This window comes from Callospermophilus lateralis, chromosome 3 (assembly GCF_048772815.1).
Source record: "Callospermophilus lateralis isolate mCalLat2 chromosome 3, mCalLat2.hap1, whole genome shotgun sequence".
Lineage (NCBI taxonomy): Eukaryota > Metazoa > Chordata > Mammalia > Rodentia > Sciuridae > Callospermophilus > Callospermophilus lateralis.
This window is the reverse complement of record NC_135307.1, coordinates 96,126,318-96,145,492: the sequence shown is the minus strand read 5'-3', so window position 1 is coordinate 96,145,492 and position 19,175 is coordinate 96,126,318. Positions and strand designations below refer to the sequence as shown.

The window sequence follows — 19,175 nt, the reverse complement described above, 5'->3', positions numbered from 1 at the left end:
ACTTCAAGACTCTCTGCTTACCTGAAAATTAGGAAATTTATTTGGATTAGTTCAATTATAGATAAATCCTGTTCCTCATTTCCAACTTTAAACCCTATAATTTATCAGAGTTCTGGAAACTGTCAAGGAGCTCACCTTGTTTCACTTCTACATCATTCAAGACAGGAGTGAAGAATTTTTTGTAGGCACAAAAAAGTCAAGAGTTATAAAGTTCCAGGGAAACAAAGTACTCTTATTGTATTTTTTAAAAAATGGTTTTTAGTTGTCAATGGACTTTTATTTTGTTTATTTATATATGGTGCTGAGAATTGAACCCAGTGCCTTACACATGCTAGGTCAGCACTGTGCCACTGAGCCACAACTCCAGCCCCCCACCCTCCCCTTATTGTATTTTGATTTTCTGGTTTGGTTGTCTCCACCTTCTAGATTATAAATCCCTAAAGACAGGAAATGTGTAGGCCTGGTTGAAATCTGGAAGATAAACATTTATTGAATACATGTTTAATTAGTCAAGATCCTTGCCCCAAGGGGCTGGCAATCTAATGTGACACATATATTAAAACATTTTAAAGCCTGGTCCTGCTAGACCTGCCAGATGAAAAAGGAATACCGGATACCTGAAGATTGCCAGAAGATTGTTTACAAGCACAGTCAAAGCTTGCTAGGGAAACAGTGGTTGGATCAGTTTTGTTGGAGAAAAGATCCTGCTATAGTGAACAGTACGTCATAATGTTTGAGAGGTAATAATTATGTAGCATGAAAAAACCCAGACCCCCCAACAAACGTGTGCATTGTGTGACGCCAGTATATAAAACTTGAACATGTGCTAACTAATCTGTGGTGACTGAAAACAGGTCAGTGCAATTGGTCCTCCCTATCCATGAGTTCAACACCTGTGTATTTAACCAGAGAATGAAAAATACTTGGGGGAAAAAAATCACATCTGTATTGAACATGTAGAGACTAATAAGAAAAAATCTTATTACTATTCTATAAGAAATACAGTTTAACAATTATTAACACAACATTTACATTCCATTACATAATAGACTAGGGATAATTTAAAGTATATGTGAGGACAGGGGTCGTGGCTCAGAGGTAGAGCACTCACCTACTACCATGTGTGAGGCACTGGGTTCGATCCTCAGCACCACATAAAAATAAAAAATATTGTGTTTGTCTATAACTAAAAAATAAATATTTAAAAAAGAGTTTAAAAAATAAAGTATATGTGAACATGTGTGTATGTTATATGCAAAAACTACACCATTTTATAAGGGACTTGACATCTGCTGATTTTAGTATGGGTAGGGGGAATCCTGGAATCAAAGTCCAGAGGGCACCAAGAGACAACTCCAATTGCTAAGGGACTTGATAGGGAGTGACAGGATGAAATGGTTACAAAAGGTGGCCGGAAACTTGAGGATGATGAATATGTTCACTATTTTGATTGGGGTGTATACATAGGTCAAAACTTATCAAATTGTATATTTAAATATGTTTAGATTATCTTGTCAATCATTCTTCAATAAAACTTTTCTTTTTTTTTTTTTAAAGAGATAAACCAGGCCTGGTTGGGCAGGTCTGTAATTCCCAGCGGTTCCAGAGCCTGAGGCAGGAGGATCACAAGTTTGAGGCCAGCCTCAACAATTTACCAATGCCTTAAGCAACTTAGCAAGACCATGTCTCATCTTTTTAGGGATGGAGTTGTGGCTCAGTGGTTAAGTGCTCCTGGGTTCAACTCCTGGTACAAAAAAAAAAAAAAAGAGAAAGAAAGGAATGAAGGAAGGAAGGAAGAAAGAGATAAGACAGAGAGGGATGAGGGTCATATTGAGGAACCCCTTAAGTCTCTGGGAGCAGAAAGTCGAAGTGTTTAAAGCAGTTTTAAGGAAATTAAACTGATTGTGGTCTTCCTAGTGGTTAGGGAAGAATAACATTTAGTAAGCGATCAATAATAACCAAACCAGACTGGTGAGATAGCAAAAGAAATGGAAAGACAGGCTTGTATCAGACCGGGTAACGACCTACAGTCTCTGCTTGAGAAGGTATGTGGTGTATGCATGTCTGTGGGTGATATCTCTGGGAGGGAAACGGATGGCCCCATAATTAATCCCGAAAAATTCTCATAGGCAGAAATAGGGAAATCTAGAGAAAGAATGTGATTTAGGGAAAGATGATTTTGCATTTTGGACGAGGAGAAAGTAGTATCTGAAACCTTGATCCTTTCTGAGGCACAGAGAGGGATTCGGGAAGCTTTAGTTTGCTTGAGCGTGCAGGCAGAAGCCAGGTGGGTTCCTGGAGTGACACCACTCCGCAGCTCCAGGCTGGATCCCGGGGAGGCCTGGAACCTTAACCTGCTTCCTCAAATTCCAACCCGGGAGCTAGGGCAGACCCGCCGACGCACCTACTGGAGAGCTAGGGAGCAAAGCTCCCGGAGCCAGGAGACCACGCGCGGTGAGGCTGACGGTGCTCGCGCCCGGCGCGCGCGCTCCGTGCAGGGAGGGGGCCTGGGAACGCGGGAGCGCGCGCCCTTCACGTGACCCGACCCGCGGGCGGCGACGCACACGACGCGCCCCTCACGTGGTCTGTCTTCAGCCCCGTCGCCGGCGGAGGCGGGCGCGGGCGCGTCCCTGTGGCCAGTCATCCGGCGGAGTTGGTCGCACAATTATGAAAGACTCGACTTCTGCTGCTAGCGCTGGAGCTGAGTTAGTTCTGAGAAGGTTTCCCTGGGCTGTCCTTGTCCGGCGGCCTCTGCTGCCGCCTCCGGAGACGCTTCCCGATAGATGGCTACAGGCCGCGGAGGAGGAGGAGGTGGAGTTGCTGCCCTTCCGGAGTCTGCCCCGTGAGGAGAATGGTACTGGACCCACTCAGGCCCGGGTGGGGAAGGGAAGGGAAGGACCTGGCGGGCAAGTGTGTGGGGGTGCCGCGTTCCCTGGGGCGAAGGACCCTCGAATTGCCGCGAGGCTTCGGAGTTGCCCAGGCGGGACTGCTGTGTTGTTCGTTCGAGGGTGAGGGGCGGGAGGCAAGGTAGCAAGGTCTGGCGCGACTCCTCATCGAGGGAATCCCCTGGGGTGAGGCCGGCTCCCGCGAGGGCCTCTCGAGGAGACAGAGGCGCGATCCGGGGACTACCTGGCCGCGCTGAGCTGCTCTGAGCGGCTCTGCGCTGGAGTGAGCTCAGCGGCCGCAGCGCGCCAGACGCAGCGGTCTGCCGCCAAGCTCCGCATCTCCCGGGAGCGCGGTCCTCCTGGCGCCAGTTGCTGGCAGATAAGGGAGCCAAAAGCTCTGCTAAAGTTCAACATGGAAAAGGAGGGAGGGCTGGGAGGGGAACAAAAAGGGTAGAGGACACGAGTTTGGAGCTGTGCCTTGTTTGCTGTGCAGTGGATACTCTACAGGTACATTTTGTATTTTGGAGCCAGAGGGTTGACGCTGTTGACTGTACATTTGGCTTAGAATATTCTTTAGCAAGAATTAAAGGTCTCCAGGGTGGGGAACGCTACTGTGGGGACTGAGGCAGTGTACTGTTAGGATTTAAGTTGAACTATCTAATCTGTTGCCCTAGAGAGGGGTCTAGGCTGAAGGGGCATAGTGGAGGGAGGGAGAGAGGCAGGCGGTGCATTGTAGCTTTTGATAAAGCTTTTTTGTTAAGACCAGGAACCGAATTCGAAGATTTCTTACAAAGAAAGTCTTTCAGATGAGGGACTTGAACAGCAGGGAAGGGATTTCTGGTCAGTTCTTTTAACTTGATAGGCTTTATGCAAACAGTTCTTCCTCTGCTGAAGTCTGGCAGGTTTTCTTTGCTCTAGCAGCAAAATTTCAAGTGGCTTATCAAAGTTAAACCAGGTTTTTGCTTATAGCACGAGTTTAGTTCTACTGTGAACAAATAGTGCGTCTTTCACTATGTTCCACCGTCTTTGATAGTGTAAAGCCAATAAAAACGTCATCTCACCCTTTTCCTCTTTCTTAAAAGAAGAGTTTAAATCCCTTTACCTTAACTAAAATTTTGAATTTATTACTTAAAAGGATTTAAGGGAGTCTTTTAGGGAGGGAGTTGAATCAAAGGGACTTGTTTAAAAATAGCAAGTTGTTAATACTATTAAGTGAGGTATCTAGTTTTCTATCTTAGATGGTAAATAGCACACATTTGAACCTATTAGCTTAGTATTTTAAAATATTTCGTGTATTCAAGATATGTTAGAAAATAGAAATGAAGATGCTTCATCTACAAAGCCATTCATTGTTTTCGGAAAGACTTATTTCTATTGAAAGTCTATAATTTCTTTGTTTTATCTCAAGTACCTTTCTTAAATCCATTCTTTTTTAAAATTTATTTTTTAGTTTTAGGTGGACACAATATCTTTATTTTATTTTTATGTGGTGCTGAGGATGGAACCCAGTGCCTCACACATGCCATGTGAGCGCACTGCCACTTGAGCCACAACCCTAGCCCCTTAAATCCAGTCTTTCACCTTAATGTCTTGCTACCTATGTACTTCAAAACCTAGCCTTCAGAAACTAAGATGTGGTCTCCAAGTTTCTCCTGTTTCTTGCCTTTCTGTTTAGGTTCTTTTTATTAGCAGATAAGCTCCCCCAAATGATTTGTTTACATAGATTATTCAGCATATATGGCACATAGTATGAAGTTAGTATTGGTTGAACATGCTGTTAATAAACCTATTGATTCTGCAGGGAAAACAGTCTCACTTTAAAATTTAAATTGAATTTGATTTTATTTTTTACACTACTTAAGTCTTGACTGCTATTGAGTTATGGAATTTTTTGGGTGGGGGGTGGTTCTGGGGATTGAACTCACGGTACTGAACCACTGAGCCACATCCCTAGCCCTATTTTGTATTTTATTTAGAGACAGGGTCTCACTGAGTTGCTTAGGGCCTGGCTTTTGCTGAGGCTGGCTTTGAACTCATGATACTCCTGCCTCAGCCTCCCAGCTGCTGGGATTACAGGCTTGAGCCACCAGGCTTGGTTGAATTATGGGATTTTGGGTACTGTTTCCAGTTAAGATGGAACCTGAGGATAACTTCAAACTGGGGTTCTTTATTCAATGATGATAATTTGTTTAGCTTTCTCAACTTTTTGATCAACACTTGAATGTAAAAGTCCACTAAATACATTGTACCTACAATGTATAATTCTAAGCAGTTATTTAAGGCATTTGCTTCTGGTAATCAGTTTCTACTTGGACACCAAAAGAAATTGTATAAATATTTTCTGGGTTTTACCAACCTAGATGCCCTTCAATAGATGAGTAGATTAAAAATGTGGCATATACACACAATGGAATATTACTCAGCAATAAAAGAGAATAAAATCATGGCGTTTGCAGGTAAATGGGTGGAGTTAGAGAAGATAATGCTAAGAGAAGTTAGCCAATCCCCAAAAACCAAATGCCAAATGTTTTCTTTGATACAAGGAGGCTGATTCATAATAGGATAGGGAGAAGGAGCATGGGAGGAATAGATGAACTCTAGATAGGACAGAGGGGTTGGAGGGGAAGGGAAGATGCATGGGGTAATTAATGATGGTGAAATGTGATTATCATTACTATCCAAAGTACATGTATGAAGACATGAATTGGTGTGAATATACTATGTATGCAACCAGAGATATAAAAAATTGTGCTGTATATGTGTAATAAGAATTGTAATGCATTCTGCTGTCACTTATAAATAAAAAAAATTACATAAAAAATGTTTTCTGGGTTTTAAAAAGCCAACTGACTGAACAACAATAGAAAACAAACAAAATACCAAGAAACACAAGTTGGAAAAAATGGAGTAGAAGTTGGGAGTGGTGGTGCACGTGCACACCTACAATCCCAGCTACTTGGGAAGCTGAGACAGGAGGATCACAAGTTCCAGGCTGGCCTAGACAATGATAATAGGACCCTGACTTAAAATTTTTTAAAAGTTGGGGGATTGGAGATGTAGCTTAGTATCTATAGTGCTTGCCTAACATGTGTGAAACCCTGGGTTAAATTCCCAGTACCACAAACAACAACAAAACTGGAGTGGAATCAGATTTTGTGGAAAACTAACCCCCAATTTTTGTTTTATTCAGTTGGCAACAAATCACTTATTTAATAATATAGTCCAAACACTGTGAAAGGCACTGGAGTGGGAAAGATATGTTAGACAAGACAACTTTTAAACAGCTTACATTCTAGAAATTTGTAAAAGATCAACTTGTTGTCTGATAGAAGATGGATCATTACTTCATAAAGCACATATTTAGTATCTACTATGTTTCAGGTATTGTGATACTTAGTAATCTTGAAAGGCAATATAAATATGCAAAAACAAAAGAATATGATACTTTTGCCTTAATTACTGGGACAGGGTAATCAGGGAAAGGAAAAGTCTGAGTACACTTGCAAAAGGAACTAGTGGTAGAGGTGAGTCTTAAAAGAGTTAATAAAAAGTATAAATTAACCTAAAAATAGATGTGTCAGAAAACTGACCTTTACAAGAACAGAGCATCCTTATTTATTTTTTTTCTGGGAACTCTTGTACAAAACTGTACATGAGTGAAGTAAGGGAAGATGTGGGGTACTTGAAATGCTATTACAGATAGGCAAGACCAGATTTCTGAAGGTAATATGTATCATTCATAGGGTTTCGAATTTTTTTTCTGGATTTTTAAAAAAAATGTTGCCACTTTAGGCAACACTATGGAGGATGAATTGATGAACGTAAAAGACACTCATAGAGGAGGCAATTTTAAGACTCTTGAAAAATATTGAGGGCCTGAAATAATTGGTAGAAGAAAGAAGGAAGAGATTTTGCCCTTCAGGAGTTAAGAGAAGTTGGTCACTTTTGTGGAATAATATCTCTAATTTGTGGGTATTATGTTCATAGTAATCACCATAAAATGAAAACATTTAATAATTGAAGTTATTACTTAAAGGATGTAGATGTTATAGTTGAAAACAGTACTTAAAATAATACAAGTAAATTTTTTTAAATGGACGATTGAATCAAGCACTTATGAAATTTAAGTTGGAGAGCCCTACCAATTATAGATATTTTGATTTAATTCTCTGATTTTTTAACATTCTAACATGGGAGATTTTAAACATAAAGATTGTGTATATAGTAAAACAAACCACCTTGAATCCTTTGACAAGTTTCAACTGGCATGTGACTTTTGTTTGTTACATTATCCCTCCTTTTCTTCCTTAACTGGATAGTTTTTTGTTTGGTGGCATTGGAGATGGAACCCAGGGGCACTGTACTACTGAGCCACATCCCCATCCCATTTTAGTTTTTATTTTGAGATAGGATTTTGCTGAGTTGCCCAAGGTGACCTCGAACTTGTTATCCTCCTGCCTCAGCCTCCTAAATTGCTGGGATTATAGGCATGTTCCACTATACCCAGCTCAACTAGATAATTTTAAAGGAAACCATAAACATGTTATTTATAAATACTTCATTGTGTGTATACCTAAAAAGACAGGGACTCCTAACCACAGTACCATTTGCTTGCCTAAAAAGTAATAATTCCTTAGGATTGTTGAACAATCAATGAATATCCCTGATTTTCTCATGTTTTATTCCCTTGATATGTTTCATTCAGGATTAAGAATTCTACACTCAGCATTTGGTTGATAACTCTTTCAATCACTGGTACCCCTTTTTTTGTTTTGGTCTTGTCATTTGTCATTTAACAGAATAATTATTTGCCCTATAAAATTTCCCACACTTTGGATTTTGTTGAATGCATCCCCGTAGTGTCATGCAGCATGTTTCTTCTCTGTATTTACTATGAACTGTTGGTATATCTCAAGACTTGATCAGATTCTAGTTTCATATTTTGGCAAGATTACTTAATAGGTTTAATAAGTAGTATTCTGTACTTTCTACTGCATCATGTTAAGAGGTACTTTTTTTTTTTTTTCCTGTGCTAGGGATTGTACCCAAAGTTAGGCAAACACTCTATCATTGAACCCCAGTCCTTTTTTTTTCCTTAATTTTTTAGATTGGGAGATTCTTATTGTTCACCACCTATTCTCTCAGTTGTGAAGATCTCTTCAGTCATTCACATAATGCTTTCAGTAGGAGACATTAATTTTTGCCAGCTATACATTATTTCAATTTTGTGTCCTCTTTCACCTTTTGCTTTGAGGAACTTTTCAGCATATAAGTTGCTCAGTCTTTTTTTTTTTTTTCTTAAGTGAGTCCCCACTAAATATCTGTTTTAAATTTGACCAAACTTAAATGGGACCAAAATTTAAAATGTTTGAGATTAGTGTAGATTATAAGTATCATTTGACTATAGGGATTTTAACTGTCATTTATGTGAACCCATGAAAAGAACTTAGATGGGTATCACTTCTTACTTTTTCTGGGAGCTTTAATATAAAACTACCATATGTAGTTTGGAATAAGTGGAGTGTGGATTGATATGGCCATAATGGAGGGATTTTTAGAAGGCTCTTTGCAGTTATTTGAATCTGACTGAAGTGAATTTGACTTGGAGAATTGGACCTCTTCTAGTTTATCTTATAAAAATGATTGACTCTAAAGTAACTACTTTTAGAGATTTTATTAAGTCTTGGTTCAGTTCATTTGGAATTAAAAATTGTTCTGAATCTGTTTAACCTGTTTTTGGTGAATTGTGTTTACTTTTCTGCCACTTGGAAATTTTAGAATCCTATTAAAGAATTTTGGTATGTGGAGGCAAGCAGTTCTTTGAGGTTGGTAGACTTGTCTCTTGACCTAAGTGTCTTTGCCAGGTCACAGTATCACCTCCGGGCGCCGTCCCCCCCCCCCCCTTTCAATTTTAAGAAAGGGTCTCACTATGTGGCCTCAAACTTCTGGGCTCAAGTATTCCTCCTGCTTCAGCCTCCCAAATAGCCTCACTGCAGGTGTGCGCCACAATGCCTGGCTTGAAGTCAGGATTGTTGATGAGCATCAGTCAGGATTGTTGATGAGCATCGCTGTTAACTTCTCTGTCTACATATGATGATTTTACTTCTACTTGACCTCAGGAGTGATAATAGGATTAAAATCTGTAAAACACTCTTTGTCTTTCCTGCTATCATGTAGACATGTTAATAACATAACACGTTAACTATGCACCTGCCATACTTTTAGGGAACCTTAGCCTTTGGAAACCCAGCTCCTAATGCAAAGTAAGAAAAAACTCTTGAGCCAAGCCATATGAGGAGCCTAACAACCTTGAGAACCAGGTTCAGTGGTTGAAAAGTGTGTGCAAGGTGAAATTTAACAGGCTTATTTACCTCTTTTTCTCTGACAACTTGGTAGCACACTAGAAATGATAGATCCAAGAAGCAGATTATGGGGGTGAGGGGTACTGGAGATCGAACTCAGGGCACTCGACCACTGAGCCACATCCCCAGCCTTGTTTTATATATTATTTAGAGATAGGGTCTCACTGAGTTGCTTAGCACCTCGCTTTTGCTGAGGCTGGCTTTGAACTCTTGATCCTCCTGCCTCAGCCTTCTGAGCCTCTGGGATTACAGGCATGTGCCACTGCACCAGCTAGAAGCAGATTCTTTATTATAAGGAGACTAGAGAAACATTAATTAGACTTACAAAGCTTGACCTTACTCTTCAGTATATGAATCCATAGTCTTTCTTTTAAGAATATAATTTATAATATACAATATACAAAAGGCACTCTTGTACAAGAAAAGTATATAATAGGCCTTAGATAAATTTTTATAGGATTAGCTCACAGGTATTAGCATTTAACTGTGGCCTTTGTTCTAAATGCTTTATATATATCAATCCTTCAAGAGAATTCTCTGTGTGTGTGTGTGTGTGTGTGTGTGTGTATGAGTGTATGTGTATGGTCCTGGGGATCAAACCCAGGGCCTTGAGCCAAACCCCTAGACCCCTCAAGAATATTCTTAAGAAGTTGACACTATCCCCCATTATTTACTAAGGTCACAAAGCTAATAAGTGTCAGACTGGGTGTTGAACTGCCAAACTATATATACTTGGAGATGCATCTTAATATTCAGGGGTATATATGTTCTTAGGATAGATTATTTGCAACTTAGTTATATACATTTTGTTTTGTTAAAGTGTAGACTTACTAGTTGAGGGAATCCTTTGTAGATTGGAAGTCATTAACTAAATAGATTTCTGTAAGGATAGAATTCTTCATTTGGAACTGTGAAAACCTGTCCATTAATGTATCAGTAAAGTATCATCACATGGCAAGAATAGATACTGGGTTGATATTGCCTTATTGACTGTATGAAGATCCAAGTTTTTAAATAGAGATTGCCCTAATATTTTCTATAGATTTTTCTTTTTCAGATTTATTTTTGTGTTATCACCTGAAAATTTTTGGTGGCTGTTGATCCATTTAGTTCAATAGATTTTATTGCTTTGGCGGGGGGGGGGGGGGGGGGAACTCATTTTATCAGGGAACCAGGAGTCAGGAACAAAATGAATTTAAATTGTATCATTTGACTTCCATTCCATAATATTTAAAAGTAAACATATATAATTGAGTTTTTTAGTGGTTGGTTTTTTAAAAATATATTTTTAGTTGTAGATGGACAAATACCTTTATTTTATTTATTTGTTTTTATGTGGTGCTGAGGATTAAACCCAGTGCCTCACATATGCTAGGCAAGTGTTTACCACTGAGCTACGACTCCAGGCCTAGTAGTTGCTTTTTGTTAGAGAATTCAGATATATAAATAAACAATGGGCAGATTTATAATATAACTCACATACAAATTTAAGAAATGAAATAGTATAGATAAAATTGAAATTTCCTGTGTTAAAATCCCATTGTATTTTCTGCTTTTGTAGACGTAACTGTCATACTTAGTTTGGCTATGGTTACCTTCCCTTTTCCTAACCTTTTTCAGTTTTCTATTTTATACCCCAATGCTAACTTTTTTGTTTTATGAACTGTACATCTCTCTAAGTTTTCCTTTTTTTTTTACTTTTTTTGGTAAATTTGTTAATTTATTTGGGTTGCTGATGCTCACTGTCTTCTCCCCTCCTCCCCCTCCCCCCCTCTGATGGTGCTGGATATTACACCCAGGGCCTTATACCTACTAAGCTGGCACTCTACCATCTAGTGATATCCCTATTTCTTAGTTTTTAAATTTCTTTCTTTCTTTCTTTTTTTTTTATGCAGTACTGGAAATCGAATGCAGGGTTCCTTTTCCACTAAGCTTCAACACCAGCACTTTTTTTTTTTTTTTTTTTTTTTTTTTTTTACAGAGTCTTACTAAATTGCCAAGGGTTGCGTGGAATTTAGGATCCTCCTGCTTCAATCTCCTGAGTAGTGGTGACTGCAGACATGTACCACCATTCTTAACCCTGATTCTATATTTTAGTGTGATCATATATCAGTATTTTCTTTATGTGATTTTTGGTCATAAAGTTCTTCATCTTTTTTTTTTTTTAGTAGAAGTTTTAAAGTTTCGCTTTTCATATTTTGACTTTAATCCATCTGGTACTAATTTTTTTTTTTTTTAAGCCAACTAACATGTACATGGTTAGTTCAAAACAAAAGTCCTCATGAACAATTACAGTGACTAACTTTTTTTTTTTTAGAGAGAGAGAGACAGAGAATTTTTTTTTTTAATATTTATTTTTTAGTTATCAGCGGACACAACATCTTTGTTTGTATGTGATGCTGAGGATCGAACCCGGGCCGCACACATGCCAGGTGAGTGCGCTACCCCTTGAGCCACATCCCCAGCCCCAGGTACTAGTTTTTAAAAATTTTAGTGTGGTGGGGCTGAGATTGTGGATCAGTGGTAGAGCGCTCGCCTAGGAAGTGCGAGACCCTGGGTTCGATACTCAGCATCATATAAAAATAAAATAAAGATTTTGTGTCCAATTACAACTAAAAAATTAAAAAAAAAATTAGTGTGGTGGTTCATGTACATATATTGGAGCAGTTCATATTTTCATTGATTTATTTTGCTGTCTCCATCACCAAGTTTCCTTAAATGTGGATTTGTTTCTAAATAAATTTGCTTTCCTGCAACTATTTGTTTTGATTTTTAGCAATCTTACATGTATAGGCAAAATTTATTGACTTAGTATAAGAAATTTAAAATGTTTGATTTTTTTTCTGCCATTATACTTAGCTTTTTATCCTAAAAAATGTTCTTAATTCCTTTTCATTCTCCTAATAATTTTTTCATGTTAAAATGAATTATTTTAGGCAAGATTTTCTGTTGACTAACTGAGGAAAAATTATTATTGTTTGGGCTAAATTGAGGTTGATTACTTTGTAGATGTAGTTATACCCAGACTTAATTATTTCATATCTTGGAGCCCACTGTATGGCATAACAGCAACTGCTCATGGTTCTCTTTATCATACATTTTATACCCCACAAATCTGGGGCATTATTGGTCTATAAACAATCAGGGTAGCAATTCCTTGGAGAAATCAGTAAGAAAAGCAGAGTGAACAGAAAATAGGTGTAGGAGCCTTATACAAGAAAGTCATGGTCTGGATTTGATTCAGTTTAGTTTCTTTGGTATCTACGACTCCCCTTTCTCCCCTGGGGATTGAGCTCTGGGGTGCTTTAACCAGAGCTTTTTCATTTTTTATTTTGAGATAGGGTCTTACTAAGTTGCTGAGGCTAGCCTTGACTTTTTTGTTTTTTGTTTTTTAGTTGGACACAATCTCTTTTTTTTTTAAAATGTGGTGCTGAGGGTCGAGCCTAGCACCCCGCACATGCTAGGCAAGCGCTGAGCCACAACCCCAGCCCCTAACCTTGAACTTTTGAGCCTCATGCCTCATAGCCTCTTGAGTAGCTGGGATTACAAGTGTGTGCCACTGTGCCCTGCTAATATATATAATTTTTCTGCTGTCGTTCTGCAGATTCTTTTTCATAATACCTTAAAAACTCTCTCATAGGGTTCACATCCAGTTAAGACTAAGTGGAATTCTATAGTTAGGCCCATAAGAGTGAGAGAAGAATCAAATGAATTGAACTCTGAAAAGGGAAGTCAGAGAGTGCCAGTGTGTTTTAATGTTTTGATTTAGTTAAACCTTATTTTTATCTTTCGTTATTTGTGTCATCCTTTCAGGCATACTGATCCATGTACAAATTTATCTCAACTCAATTTCTAAGTCTTTAGTGTCATTTAATTTTTTTAAGCAAATGCATTATAGTCCAAGCAGACTAGGATAGTCATTAATTAACTTGACCATACCTGAACTCCAAATTCTGTTTTTCCTGTAGTGGGCAGCAGAAATATCTATTGAGTTATTTTATTTAGCTGAATGCTTGGGTCTGCCCCATGTATATGTACTAAATTGGCCAGCCAGAGCTTTTGTTTCTGTGACTCCTTTGCAGAAAATTTCCCATCACTTTCTAGTTGCTTTTATCAGCATGAACTTAATATTCTGGTTATTCAGATCAGTAAGACTGCAAAATTTTTATTAGCATTTTAGGTATTAATTAGGAATACATTAGACTCTATCTTCAGGCAAGAAACTTTCAAAATCTGGAAATTCACTCAGATTTGTTTCTTTTTTCCAGGTATAGACTCTGTCTAGTTGCTTCTTGCTTTCAGTGCCATTAAGTAGTTATTCTCCTTACCTTTTGTCTATAGAGTTCTGGGGGATGTTGGTTAATCTAATAGACCTACTCCTTCACAGCTGCAAGCTCCTTTCTCATTTTAATACATAGAATCATAGAATGTATTTAGCTGTAAAAAATAGATCAATTTCCACGTTACCTTGAAGTATAATTTTTTAGGAATCTTAATTTTTTTCCCTCAGTTTTTGCTAGCAGCATCTGCACAGTAGAAGGATGTGCTAGTATTAAATTGTTTGGAGTATAGGATGTGCTTAGAAGGTTTATTTATTGTATGTGTGCCCCTTATTGTTGGTAGATTGATATGAAAAATTTATAATTTATGGAGTGTGTGTGTGTGTGTGTGTGTGTGTGTGTGTGTGTATGTATGTACGTACGTACTAGGGATTAAACCCAGGGAGTTAAGCACTGGGCCACATTCCCAGCCCTTTTATGTTTTTATTTTTTTAGTTGTCAATGGGCATTTATTTTATTTACGTATACATGGTGCTGAGAATTGAACCCAGGGCCTCACATGTGCTAGGCAAGTGCTCTACCACTGAGCCACAATCCCAGCCCTATGTCCTTATTTTGAGACAGGGTCTTGCTGAGTTTTTTGGATCTCACTAAGTTGCTGAGGCTGGCTTTGAACTTTTGATTCTCCTGCCTCAGCCTCCCAAGCTGCTGGGATTACGGGTGTGCACCACCACACCTGGCTAAATTATGGAATTTTAAGTGATAATCAACGTGGTCAGAATTTAACTATGTGCAATTTTGTGTTGATTATTTTGTTTAACCCTCTGGGTATTGTGAGGAAGATACTGGTGTATTTTACAGGTAGGGAAATGGTTCAGAAACTTGTGCAAGGTTGCACACATAAGTAAACAATAGCGATGATAACTCAGATTAATCCAGCTCCAGAAACTGTACTCTTTTTTTTTTTTTTTTTTAAAGAGTGAGAGAGGAGAGAGAGAGAGAGAATTTTTTTGATATTTATTTTTTAGTTATCGGCGGACACAACATCTTTTGTTTGTACGTGGTGCTGAGAATCGAACCTGGGCCGCACGCATGCCAGGCGAGCGCGCTACCACTTGAGCCACATCCCCAGCCCCAGAAACTGTACTCTTTAACCACTGAAGATCATAAGAAAGATTCCTTCCTGTGCTAACATTCTGTGGATGTTCAGGTTGAGCATGCCTAATTTAAAAATCTTACATGCTCCGAAACCCCAAACTCTTCTTTCTTTTCATTTTTTTCTTCAGTGCTGGGGATCAGACCCATGGCATTGTGCCTGATAGGCAATTGCTTTCTCACAGAGCTATGTCCCTAGCCCCAGAACTCAAAACTTTTTAAGGGTCGATATAACACATTTGGAAAATTTTACACTTGACTTAAGTCACAGTCAAAATGCAGGCATACTATATATAGTTTATAAAATGCCTTTACTCTTTGTGCCTAAGGTATCTGCAGAACACAAATAAATTTTTTGTTTAGACTTGAATTTGCTCTCTAAGGTATCACTTTACGTATATGCACATATTCTAAAATCTGAAAAAAAAATGCAAAATTCAAGACATGTATGGTCCCATGCATTTTGGATAAGGGATATTCAATCTATAGTTAGTTTTTACATTACTTGGAACATAGCAGTTTAGGAATTTTCAGATTTGTGTTTGTAGTTTGCCACCTCTTGGTATAATTCAGTAATGCACCCTAGCAAAAGAAGAAAAAATTAGAAAATTAAGAATTTATGTATGTGTTTGTTATCCAGGATGGATTGGGTAACTAATGGCAGAACGGAAACTTAGAATTTCAGAAATCATAAAACTGATTTATCATTGGGTGGGATTTACATCTTTCAGCTGGGATGTGTGAATATTGGGTATATGAAGTCAGTCCTAATGTAACTAGTGAAGGAAGAAAATACTATGTATGGGGGGAATAGATTTACATTTGGCCATTATATACACTGAGACAGTAAATTCTTGAAATATACAAAACTGATGTATAAAGTAGAAGGAGTGGTAGGAGAGGGTCTTAAAACTTGCTAAAGTTGTATGTCCCTGAGGGCACAAAATTTAGTAAAAATTTGTGGTCATGAAAGTGACATAATTTAAGTGGTTTAGCAAATAGTTTTGCTAAAATTTTGGATGGATTTGCTAATTAGAAACTATTCTTTTAGTTGTCTCCTTACACACTAATCTTTTTTTTTAAAAAAATATTTTATTATTTTTTAGCTTTTGGCGGACACAACATCTTTGTTTGTATGTGGTGCTGAGGATTGAACCCGGACCGCACGCCTGCCAGGCGAGCGCGTTACCGCTTGAGCCACATCCCCAGCCCCACACTAATCTTTATAAAGAGAACTCTGATTATTGTTATGTCAAATACTACTTGGAATTTATTTTTCTCTGCTATATAACTCTGTCTTAAGTGAAAATGTCAATGAAAATATTTTTATTTACTGTTAGTAGGAAGATATTGATTATGAAAAATGTGTGTCTGATTCATTGGATAATTGGAATGAATTTTTCAATTAATTAATATTCAGAAGTTTGCAAGCTACTATTTAGAACTTGTGATTTACTGGTATTGGTCTAATTTTGAAGTCTGTTGATTAAATTTCCCCATACCTATGTCCACCCTAGCTTGAGTAATTGCAGTCAGAGACGCTCAGGCAGATAATTGCTGAGAGGCAGAAAAGGAGAAAGGCTTAATGCTGGTTTGCAGTTGTTGGTATTTAACACCACTGTTTAGGAAAGTATGTTAGCCATTCTGTTCTTTTTTATATTTTCTGTGTTCCGAAAGTTACATATAGAGTGATCACTTTAGAATTTTCGTTTTGAAAGTAATTCTATTTCTACCCATCAATTTAAGAAAAGATGTAAGAAAGGTGGTATATTTAAAGCATATCTTCAAGTGATTTTGAAATGCTTATTTTAAATATCTCTTAAAAGTTAGGACAAACTATTCTATTAACTGTGTGGCTTTGGACAGTTTTTTAAATTCTGTGTCTAACTAAGTCTTATCTTTAATGTGGGAGTATTAATAGCATCCACTTCATCGGATTGTGAGCACAGAATGAGTAAAGGCATATAAATGCACATAAAATGTTTAGAACAATGCCTGATAACCATATTGTATCTGCTAATTATTTTATTGTTATATTCACTTTGAGCAAAGGGTTAACAAAACTAACTGACCTTTGATTAACACTCTATTTCTTTGACAACTTTGAAAGGATATATTAGTGTCAACTATGATTTTAGGCAACATTTTTAATGTTGCTTGTGGGTAAACTGTTTGTGAATTGGGAAACTAAATATCTAGTAATAAAGGAGACTTTGGATTTCCCTGTGTGCAGTGAGTCCTGTGATTGGACTTATCTCTTGCAGTGACCTTTGGAATCTTTTAGGTTGTTAGAAGAGATAATGGCTTTATAGTTTCATTCATGTTGTTGCAAATGGCAAGATCTCTTCTTTTGGGGAACTTGGGGATGGATTTACTGGGTTTTAAACTCAAGGGCACTCGACCCCTGAGGCACATCTCTAGCCCTATTTTGTATTTCTTTCTCTCTCTTTTTTAAGGGTGAATACTGTTCTATGGTATTCATAATAATGGTTTTTGGTGGTCATGAGGCAAGGGTAAATCTGTACTTATCTACTCAATGTGTATCTTGTCACCTTGAACTCAAGTGGTCTGCTACATGGTTGATCCAAGAACTCTTACCAAAGAGGAATTTTTTCTTTCATTTTTTGCAGTATTGGGAATTGAACCCAGGGACACTCTACCATTATTATTATTATTATTATTATTATTATATTTGAGACAGGGTCTTGCTAAGTTGCTAGGCTGGCTTCAAAGTGGTTATCCTGCTTATCTCACCGTGTGCCACAGTGAGACAAAGAAGAACATTTCCTGTATTGTTGGCAATCTTTGACTCTTAATCTCTTTTTCTAAGAGGCCATACCAAGGGCAGCCTATGGCATTTTGGGAGTCTTTGTTCTTGATTGAGCCCCAAAAGATTCCCTAGTGGGCTTTTGTAGTCCCAGGACCTTCATTTGTTGCATAAAGCAGTTTATAAACAAACACTATCTTCAAAAATTTTACATGTATGAAAGTAGCATAAGGCTTAAGGTGTTATACATGTAACTTATAGCTGAAACTGAAGAGCACATATGGAATACCTTAGCTCTTGACTTATTCTAAATTAACTATTTAAGGTTTGTTTTTTAAAAAATATTTTGTTTTTTAGTTGTAGCTGGACACAATACCTTTATTTTTATATGGTGCTGAGAATCGAGCCCAGCATCCTGCACTTGCTAGGTGAGTGCTCTAAACTGTGCCACAACCCCAGCCCCTTAAGGTTTATTTATTTTTTAAAAAATTATTTATTTATTAGTTATAGGTGGACAAAGTGTCTTTATTTTACGTTATGTGGTGTGAGGATAGAACCCAGTGCCTCACGCATGTTAGGCAAGTATTCTACCTCTGAGCCACAACCCCAGCCCCCTTAAGGTTTATTTTTTATTTTTTGGTTTTATCTTCATGTAGTAAAGTTTCACCAATATTATGTGTAGGTATGGGCTTCTTTATTAAAATCCAGTTGGGACTGAACTGAGGTCCTTACTAGTTGTCTCTGAATAGTGTAAAAGGAGAAAGTCCAAACAGATCTTATTTTATACGATCTAGATCTAAATTTCATTAATTAATGAAAAAGCAGCCAGTAAAAATGAAGGAATAAGTATGATCACTAATCCATCTTTTATTTTTTTTAATTTTTATACGACAGTGGAATGCATTACAATTCGTGTTACACATATAGAGCAAAATTTTTCATATCTCTGGTTCTATATATAGTATATTCACACCAATTCATGTCTTCATACATGTACTTTGGATAATAATGATCATCACATTCCACCATCATTTATAACTCCATGCCCTCTCCCTTCCCCTTGAACCCCTCTGCCCTATCTAGAGTTCGTCTTTTCCTCCCATGTTCTCTCTCCCTATCCCACTATGAATCATCCTCCTTATATCAAAGAAAACATTTGGCATTTGGTTTTTTTGGAATTGGCTAACTTCACTTAGCATTATCTTCTCTAATTCCATCTATTTACCTGCAAATGCCATGATTTTATTCTTTTTTATTGCTGAGTAATATTTCATTGTGTTTATATGCCACATTTTTTTATTCTATTCATCTATCCCACTGAGCTACAGCCCCAGCCCACTAATACACATTTTTAATTTACTGGATTTAATTCATCACATCAGTAGACTTAAAAGATAAGAATCATATGATCATCTCAGTAGATGCAGAAAAAGCATTTGACAAAATACAGCACCTCTTTATGTTTGAAAAACTAGAAAAATTAGTAATGATCAACTTTGTTAAAGTTGCGGCTGAAGATAAGGCCTGAAAATTGGCTTTTCATTGACATTAAAGAATATCATTGATAGTTTTGCAAAAACTTATTTCAGAAGAGTAGTTGACTTGAAAATCTGATTGGGGTTCTTTAGAAAGTATGAAAGGAGAAGAAAGGGGTGGGAGAACCAATAACAACCTCCCCCCAAAAAAACAAACAAACAAAAAAACCCCAAAACCCTTTTCTTCATGT

The 19,175-nt window shown here is 37.6% G+C and overlaps 1 protein-coding gene across 3 annotated transcripts in view; it reads left to right on the top strand.

Annotated features, from left to right (window-relative positions):
• Positions 1 to 2,776: 2,776 nt before the first annotated feature.
• Positions 2,777 to 19,175, top strand: part of Trpm7 (transient receptor potential cation channel subfamily M member 7) — a 103,200-nt gene continuing 86,801 nt past the window's right edge. For all 3 annotated transcript variants that reach the window (XM_076850776.2, XM_076850775.2, XM_076850774.2), the window contains exon 1: positions 2,777 to 2,854. In XM_076850776.2, the coding sequence (XP_076706891.1) occupies positions 2,852 to 2,854 (3 nt within the window). In that variant the 5' untranslated portion in view covers positions 2,777 to 2,851. The remainder of the gene's footprint in view (positions 2,855 to 19,175) is intronic.